We start from the raw sequence: 10,000 nt of genomic DNA, 5'->3' as shown, positions 1-10,000 counted from the left end.
GGGAGCCTACTCCACCTGGGCATGTAACTTTGCTTTTAATGAACAAGCACTCAATTTCGCTCCAGGCTCTGCTGTGAAGGCAAGAGACCTGTATAGCTGAAGTCCTAAGAAAATATTTAGCTTTTTAAATTAATCAGAAGGCATTAGACAGCGCTGCAGGGAAAGTGGTTTCAGCCTACTCTCAATGCAGAGCAGACCCTGCATACAAATCAGGGTTAGGTGTGGTCAGTGAATAACACCACAGCCGCTTTCTCTCTTTTGTGAACATTTGTTTTAATCCGTGACCAAAAACTTTTATTTTGAGCTTTTATTTTTTCATTGTTACACAATTTAAAGGATAAAACTTTCATTATTTTAACAAGACTTTTTCTTTTCAATATGACAGGTAGACTCTTATTTAAAGACTATAAAGCAATTAAATGTTTCTTAGCACTGCTGAGCTCAAGGTAGGAGAGAACACTTGCGATGGCCTAAAACGAACTTGCGAGAGAACACAAATAATTGGCGGTGTGATTATGCAGATGATGGAAATTAAACTCTCGTGTTTGCCTCTGACCAGCGGCCTGCTTCAGTGCCTAAAAATTCTCCGCCACCAGCTTAGCTCGAGGGTCAGAGTCGGCGTCCTCATTACGCCCATACCCCAATTAACCAGGCAGGGATCCACTCAGGAGCGCAGGGGGAGGGGGGGGGGGGGCCCTGGGTCACGACGGTGACGCATCCAGCGACATCCGCGACATCCGCAACACATCAGTCCTCCATTCATCTGCTATCTATTGAAATATCACGCCCTGTGCGTGAAATGAGCCTCGGCTGGTCGGGATCCGCAGGAGTCGATGGTGGCTGTGACAATGGCTGGTGAGTGGTGAGAGAGAACAATAGACTGGGATCAGCGCAAACTAGGAGCTGGAGGCGCGGTGATTCAGAGAAGGAAAGGAAAAGGCTGTGAGGTAGAGACCTTGATAAGTATCAGTGTTAGGGGTGGGGGGGGGGGGGGGGGGGCGCTCGCCACATGGCCCATTAAGACAGACAGGGGAGGTGGAGGGGTCAAGAGAGAGAGAGAGAGAGAGAGAGCAAGTGAGAGGAGGGGGGAGAGAGAAAGAGAGAGGGGGGAGGGTGCAGAGAGAAGTAGAGGGATGGAAGGGAGACGGGGTGGAGAGAGGAGGTGGAGAGGTTGAGAGGGAGAGAGGAACAGAGTGGGAGGAAGAGTGAGAGAGGAAGAGAGGGAGAGGGACATAGAAAAATAGATAGAGAAAGAGAGGCAAGAAGTGGTGGAGGGCAATAGAAATAGGGAGGGAAAGACAGGGGTGTGTTGCGAGTGGTGGAGAGAGACATAGAGAGGAAGAGAGGGAGAAACAGAGGAGAGGAAGGAGAGAGGGAGAGACAGGATTGGTGGAGAGGTAGAGAGGGACAGAGAGAAACAAATGAGGGACTCAGAGAAAGAGAGTGGACAAGAGGGAGGGGTTGGTGGGCTCCAGGCTGCTGGACACAATCCCATCTGTTCCGAGGGACCCCAGCCAGTCAGCCATGCAGGCAGGACGGACGGACAGATCACTGCCCACCCCCTGACCACCCCGACGTCTTACTCCACTTCCCCTGGAGCTGGCCGGCCTGAGCTCATCCTCACAGGAGCCGAGCTGTGAGTGAGCATGTTTATATTTTCAACACGTGACACGTGGCTTTTTGTGGGTCACATGACCTGAGGCTTTATTGTGATTGGGTAGTTTAACGGGAGCATTCGACTACTGACTCACACACGGAGCTCAAACTCTCTTACTTAGATGTGTCTTTAGAATTGAAATTAAATGAAAGTTTTTAAACCGTTTTAATTTGGCTCATGGCATCAATTTTCAATTAAAAGTGTGCTGTGTGACTACGCTCGACGACTGCGTCTGAGTGCTAATTCTGTGAGACTAACACCTCGCCATTTCACTTGCCACAAACAACTCCAGCTATCGCATGTCAATGAAGCCTCCTGCAGGACAGCATCCATGTCTCCTCGTTCTGCCCTGATTAGAGACATCCAAGCAACGCTGCGTATGCTTCTTGAGCAACATGTCCGTACCCTGGCCAACCCTGGACCATCAGGACTGGACACCACATGCCTGAGCACCTGTCCGTGCGTGGTCACTTTTAAGACCTTTTGACCACAAGATCTGGTCAGCTGGGTCATAAAATCTTCTGATCATCTATGTGGGGTAAAATGTCTTTCTTTGAAAATAGGAAATGTTTCTACTGTACTGTATGTGCCACAATGAATGCTCTTCCCCTAGACAGTGCCGCGGCCTTATCTTTCACTTGTGCACATGTGCCTGCTGGCATATAGCAGAGTTTCACTCAGAATCCGCAAAGCTGTCCTCAGTGTTGTAAACAAAAGAATCCCGTAACATTCTTCGGAGCAATGCCCAAAGAGAATCTGCAGCGCAGTGTGAAATCTCAAATATGCATTTGGCGAACATCTGGCCTGGACTGTTGTCGGTGCCACTGAGGATGCCATTGCTGAATGAGATTTGGAAATAACGGAGGCAGATCTCGAGCTTTTGTCTATCCATCTGTTGGACTAATCCAGCAGAGCATTTAGAATTGATTATTATAATTGCACATCACTTGTGAGGCAAAGGCAAAGAAATAAAGGCTTGATTGAATCGTTCTCCCTCCACACTTACAATCACTGCGCCATCATCCACCTTCATCAAACCCCAAACAGGTCATTCACAAACCCACTCTTCATCCAGAGCACGTTGGCCAACTCCCTACATCCTCCAAGATGTCTGAACACGTTGTCTGAATGTCTGCCTCCCTGGACACTATGCAGTCCTGTTTATCTACAATCAGCCATTACAGAGAAAAGGAACTCAAACACGATCTAGCATATCTACACTGTACAAATGGATGGATTATAGGCTGCACAGTGATCAAATGTACCTTTCACCTTATCAGTACTTCAAGTTTCTTAAGATGAATTCATCTTGCTTAAAATGAATACATGTTAATGAAGGACGATAAATGTGCTTGTCTGAGGAGTAAGGAGGTGTACTGTACCTTACAAGTAAATATCCATTTAAAGACTTTAAAACCTTAAAAAACACAAATGGCAATTAAATGAAGGCAATCTACAGGGGCAGACAGGAGACAGGTGCTCTGGGCTAGCCGTGAGAGGATAAATACTGGCTCTATTTACCTGTACCTCTTCCCCTCTTTTCCATTAACAAAAGCACAATAAAGTTGCCACTGCAGGCCCTGACTGGGTCTTATCTGTGGGGCGCACCGGGGCTTATCTTACGTGCACAAACACAACCAGGGCTAGCAGACAAAACTTCAGACAGTTCAACAACTCCTGAGGCTCCAGAAATACAGAACTCTCCTTGTCTTTGTCTTTGGTCTGAGTGTACGGAAGAGAAGAGAAGAGATGAAAAGAAAAGGAATGATAAGAGAAGAGAAGAGAAGAGAAGAAAAGAGAAGAGATGAAACGAGAAGGGAAGGGAAGAAAAGTGGTGTGTGGTTTCCACAAGTCCAGATGTTAGAGTGTTGAGAGAGGGAGAGAGAGCTGGAGTGGGGGTGGGGGCGGGCGGGCGGGCGGGCGGGCGCCTTGGTCTTAATTATCTGAGAGCATCTCGCCGAATGTCACGGAGTAATTGCTCTGAGATGCAGGAATCTGTCAGAGGGCGATCGTTGATGAGCAGGACGAGATTGCTTCGGACAAAGCTGTCCAGCGCCGAGTCGGAGTTAGAGTCCATGCGGAAATCATCGCTGCTAATTAATTATCAGCGAATGCAAATAGTCCCAGTTCTGATTTCATCTCCCGGCTGTGGAGCCATGTTAACAGGCTTCTCCATTCTTAAAAAAACGGCTTCAATCTCCTCCAATGTGACCCCAGAGATAATGAGAGCTCTGATGGGCATGGACTGTCACCAGACGAAGTTATAACTGTTATGTATGAACTGCAAGTCCTCTCGAATGAAACTCTGTTCTAGGAAAGGATCTTGATTTAACAGGTCTGGAATATTGATCAGGTATCGCTGGCAAATTCAGATTTGAAATATTAATGACAAAAGATCCTTAATCATGGATTAAACACAAACTCATTGCACACACGCACACACACACACACACACACACACACACACACACACACACAGACACACACACACACACACACACACACACATACATAATCACACACATACACAAAAGCAAGCACAAATACACACCCACCCACGCACACACACACACACACACACACAGAGGTTTACAGAGGAACTCCATTACCTTGCTCCGACAATCAGTTCGTTCTGGCCGGGGTCGAAGGTCAACTGTGAGTAATCTACTGTGCCTCTGGAGGAGAACCTGTGGATCCACGGCTCAATGTCTGTGGAGCAGAGAGGAGGGAACAGGCTTTAGCCACAAGCATCAACACACACTCTAACCTTCAAAACACACACATACACACATACACACGTTCTCTCTCTGTGTCTGTCTCTCTCACACACTGACTCACTCACTCACTCACTCACTTTGTCTCTCACACACACACACACACACACACACACACACACACACACACACACACACTCTTTCTTAAGTGAAGCATATACAGGGGTGTGAAATGTATGAAACAGTTCTGACAGCACTCAGGGAGGCCTGCTAAAGGATAATGCTCCAATCCCCCCACCCCCCCCCCCCCCCCACACACACACACACCCAGCACTCGACATCCTGGGAGACAAGCAGAGAAGGAAATGTCAAAAGTAAGACCGTGCGAGACAGTCCTCCCCCATGCCCCCCCCCATCACTGTGACTTTGGCGCCGTCCACATTAACCCCGTGGCCACAGCATGAAAGATCCCGAGGACGTGAAGGAGAAAGGACGTCTGACTGTCTACCTACCTGCCGCTTTGTAACCTAATCTCCGATGAGGTAGCGAGACGCTACAGCGACGCTCAACCGCTCGCCTCTCTCCCTCAATATCCCCCCCCCCCATTTGAGGGACCTGTCTGGGCTTCCACGGATTGGTTTCAGACGTATGGCTGGCAAACAGCTAGGAAATTTCATTACGGTCGCGTCTGGATTAAGCCCATGTCTCTGCGCTATGCAATACGGTGCGTATAACTCACGACGGAGTTTACTGCCAGGTGAGTTAGGAGTCACGGCTTGAAGGTGGGGGATTGAAGACAGATCCGACACACCGCTGTCCAAAGCTCTATCCAAAGTTTAACGCCCACGCCAATAAGCTCTGTGTCAATAGCGTGCACCCTTGAGACTGCACTCGGAGATCAGCGAGAGATAAACACTCTCATCCAAAAATATGCAGATGGGTGTTGAGGGTACAGGGGTGTATAAGGCAGCAACAGAAACAGGCCTACAGATAGTCCTTTCATTAGGGGTTATGTTATTAATAAGCAGTGCATCCAAAGCCATTTCACAGCTTGTGCTCCTATCCATTGCGAACTGCATTGCCTAATTCCTAGGGGGTGAGGATGAGGGGGGGGGGGGGAGGGGGATGTTGAAATTGTGTTTTTAAAAAACCTATAATAGGGTTGTTTTTATTGTTTTTTTTATCACACTGAGAAAAATATGGCGAGCGCTGAAGCGGAGGAGTAATTCTCTTACAGACACGCAACTTTAGTTACCGAACCTTTCCCTCATAAATCTTCACCTTCCCCACGGGGATAGACCCCTGTTCCTGGAAGAGTGCGAGTGACAGTGTTTGCTGTGAAGACAGAGGCTCTTAGGGGATTTTCTCTCCGCAATATTTTCGTATCTGAAGCGAAAAGGACTCAAGACCAAGCTCTGTTTCCATAGGGCTTGTCTGAACACAAAGAGCCTTGAGACAGACAGACAGACAGACAGACAGACAGGGCATGTGTTGAGTTGTGAAAGCATTCATCACGGCTGATGGCTCGACTTAAAAGGCTTCTCTGGTTGTCTATGGGGAGGGATACGGAGGGATGTGTTTGTGGGAGAGAATTGGGGAGGGGACATTAACTGATAATTCACCCCACTTAGCAAAGCCCATACAGCACAACACAGGACTCAGGAGAGAAGCACACACACACAGCTGGAAAGTTTAGCACTGTACAACTCTCCACCTCATTCCCTCAACCTGCGCTGTTCCCCTGCCGTACTAGCCCACACTTGTAAATGCATTAAAATCAGACCCCAAATGCAAAGTGATTTATTTCTGAATGCATGGGGGGATGGAGAGGGGGGGGGGTGATGAAAGAAGGCTGCTCAGGCACTTTGGGTAGGGCACATCACGCCAAGGCTGTCAGGTTTTCTGTGGGCACGGTCCAAGTCTGAAAACACAGACCCCGTCTCCTAAAATAGGCTGTTTTCATCACCATCCCTCTCTGCTCGTTTGTTTCTACAGCAGTTAGCTCTTCCACACATGTAGTTAACACAAGAAATTCATTTAGGGGGATGGAAAGAGAAGTGATGTTTTTGGCAAAAATGGGGTTAGAAAAATCAGCTGGTGTTCCGAGTGGTGAATCTAAACTACAAGTGCAAATTATTCAAACACGAAGGAGCAAGGTGAAACATTTCAGTGAATTAAATCAACATGGACGTCGTTTAGATCCATCAGGGACGTCAAGGTTGGTTAAAACTGGGACACAGGAAGATGGAATGAAAACACCTTCCCTATATGCCTCACACACACACACACACACACGTCTCGTGTTTGCCATTTTAGGCGACTCTGAGCTATCTGACCAAAATGATAGTGTAAGGATGGCCAAAGGCACGTTGTAAGTTATGCGAAACAAACCAGCTCAATGCCACAAAATAAGCATGCCATAAAAACATACCAATTCCCCTCTGGATTTGTGCTCAGAGAAAACATAAAGGAATGAAAAGAAGTCAAACTGATCTAAAGCTTCCATATTTTCATTTTCAGACGTTGCATACTCGCATACAAACACACAAAAGTGACATCTGAGGGGGGAGGGGGGGGGGGGTGATGGGGACTATTCTCTAGATGACACACAAGCTCCACAGTGCCTCAGACTGGACAGGCTCCACTCCTCTCTGACACGGCGGCTCTGTGCACGTTAGACACGCTGAGGGGAACGAGCGAGTGAGTCCCGGGCTCAAGCGGCACAGGAATAGAATATGACCGAGGCTCCAGAGTATATGTTGCAGTGTATTTAAAGGGCCGTAAAAAAAGCTACCCAGAGGGCCAATTTAACTGCCTCTGGTCTCCAGACGCCGCAGCGGCAGCCTTACGCGCCGACACAGGCACAGGCACAGACAGAGGCAGGGACGCGGACGGCCATGTGACGGGGCAATTTGCTTCCATGCCACCAGTTATTACACCACGGTTACGCACTCCGCTGTCACGAATGGGAGAAGTGGAGTGGAGTGAGTCTCTGACTAGAACAGTAGAACACACACACACACTGTGCGACTGTAAAGCTGAGCTCTCGTGAGGAGACATCCACACCCTGTGTTGTTTTCCACTCAGCATATGTGCAGGACAAAAGGGGAAAAAATCGGAATGCTTGACTACATAAACAACATACACAAGGAGTACTAATATTAATTCAAAAGAAACAAGAAATATCTTCAACATTTGTTGTTAACTTCAATTGATCCAACTCAGGTTTGAAGGTCTGCAGTCACACGACAGAACCGATGGATGTCCGGTCTCAAAGGAATCGCACATTTCCCTCTGCTGACTAAACAGGTAGAAACCATTGTGGGTTGTAGCAACATTTTGCTTTAAGAGGCTTAAAAGTGGCCACAGCTGACTACACGTTTACATTCAGCTTCAAAACCCCGGTCAGTCCAACCCCCTCAGCAGGAGCACACAGCACTCTCTCTGGAGAAGCCCAGGCTCTGTCCACACTGACCAAAGGAATGGATGAGAGCACAAAGCTGTGGACGCTCTACAAGTGGGCAGACTGTGCCATCCTAGCAGGGCGATACCCATCACGCGAGCTCAGTGTGATCCCGGCCGTAAGAGCCGCGTTGGCCCCGGAGGAGGGTATATTTAACATCTTTATAGTCTTCCCAAACAGCGTGTGGCGGTGCCCGTCGCTTGGTGCCCGTCCAGGCTTTTGATGCCACGCAGACGTGGATCATGCGGCGGGCGCAGAAATGTGTCACCGTGCCGCCTCGGGGAGGAACGGCGGCAGAGTAAAGAGGGACTCAGTCGAGAGGTCTCGCTCCGTGTGGCCAAGCTCACACACGCATACCAGTGACTCATGCCACGTCGGTTCAATAAAAAGAAACAATCCTGCTGGAACAAACAAAAAAAAAAAAAAAAACATAAAACATGCTGTGAGGATAACTGATGCCATCTTTGTGAGATAAAACAAAACAATTCCGATCTACATCAGCGATCTTAGACCCAATACGATGGGTTCTTTTTTTTCCGTTCAGAGGGAATGCAAACCAGTGCATAGTTGATATGGTAATGCGATGCCGTATGTAGCTATTTAGAGGGCAGCTTTGAAATCCAACATGGCCTGGGTCCCACATGAAAACACAATTACGCTTGTAAAAAAAAAAAAAAGACTGGGAGCACAAGGCGAGTTTAACAAGCGCAGGAGAGGCATTGTGCTTTCGAGGCCGTGCAGATGCTTATTAGATAGTTCAACATGGCAGCTGCTGCGCTTTATTGAATCGGGATCATACAGATTCCTCTGAGGGGATCGTTGCAGTCTATTCACCATATGGGTGTAACACAAAAACAACGAAAATCGTTCTTTATTTATATCCTTTTACAATGATCAGTCATACTTTATTTGACGTTTCCTTGGAGCACAATGTACTTACAGAAGTTGAGCAACTGAAGGATTAAACACAGCAAACTTGTGGTTCATCTGAGTCCACATATTTCTATTAACCTTAAGTCTAACTTTTACTGAAAAAATATACATTTTGCAATAGCATGGACAAGCTTACGTCAATATTGAACTAAACTGAATGTACAGAGACAGCCATATATGCACATATAGTTATGTACAAATATACACATATACTGTATGTACACAGCTATGTATATATATTAATTAATATAGATATTACCCTCAGGCAACCTTTTCTGAGTGCAAAGCCCTTGAAAGTTGCTCATTGTTCATCACTGCAGGGTGTTGTGGAGAGCATCTTAGTATAACCCATCCAGCTATAAGTGAACTTCCCTTCCATTAAGCCCACAGTAGCTGCTTCATTAGCCCTGTGCCAACGCAAGGGGCCGGCGTCAGCTTAATGGGCCGGGAGAGGAGCGGAGCGGAGTCGGGAGTGGAGGGGAGGGAGCCCGGGCATTAGGGGAACACTAACGGTCAGGCTTGGCCGACTCCATGGCGTCCAGCCACCCAGGTCGCCGGCAGAGGAGGAGGAGGAGGAGGAGGAGGAGGAGGAGGAGAGGGGAGGTGTGGGGGGGGGAGAGGGGAAGGGGTAGTGTAGGGTAATGGATCATGTAAAAGGGCGGTTACGCGACTCGAAGCGATCACCACGCTCCGTAGCCTCGCAGAGAGGCGGAGAGGCACAGGCTGACCCCGACGGGGGCCAGTCGGCCGGCCCCTGCGTGCTGTAGCCGAGGAGCCCCGCTGAGGGAGAGGCTGACCTTGTGTTTCTGCTCAATTACTCACCGGAGTGGCAACATCTCCTCCCCTGTCCACCCCCTACCCACCCCCCCGCTCTACCCCCACCCCGCCTACATCCACCCACACCACCACCCTCCTCCTCCTCCTCCTCCTCCGCCTTCTCGGCCCCAGCTCCCAACATTTAATCGACTTCTTAAATGCCTCCTTGTTGTTTGGCTGTGAAACGTGTGCTGATTGCTGTCTGTGCTTCGGGGGCATGAGTTTTTAATAGCAGATGTGGAGCGCTCGCTCTTAAGGGGAGAGTGGGGAGGGAGCAAAGTCAAAGCCCGACTCCACAGCTCCTGTGCGCTGCTGACGGTTAAGGGCATTATTAGGAGGGATCGAGACGCCCACACACAAATAACGTGCGCACACACACACACACACACACACACACACACACACACACATAAATAC

General features: G+C 48.5%; 1 protein-coding gene across 1 annotated transcript in view; it reads right to left on the bottom strand.

Annotated features, from left to right (window-relative positions):
* sema5a (sema domain, seven thrombospondin repeats (type 1 and type 1-like), transmembrane domain (TM) and short cytoplasmic domain, (semaphorin) 5A) overlaps positions 1 to 10,000 on the bottom strand; it is a 119,766-nt gene that overhangs the window by 80,062 nt on the left and 29,704 nt on the right. The window contains exon 3 of the mRNA XM_062521611.1: positions 4,267 to 4,366. Within this exon, the coding sequence (XP_062377595.1) occupies positions 4,267 to 4,366 (100 nt within the window). The remainder of the gene's footprint in view (positions 1 to 4,266; positions 4,367 to 10,000) is intronic.

The sequence above is a fragment of the Sardina pilchardus genome, chromosome 19, assembly GCF_963854185.1.
Source record: "Sardina pilchardus chromosome 19, fSarPil1.1, whole genome shotgun sequence".
NCBI lineage: Eukaryota > Metazoa > Chordata > Actinopteri > Clupeiformes > Clupeidae > Sardina > Sardina pilchardus.
This window is presented reverse-complemented; position numbering and strand designations above follow the sequence as displayed.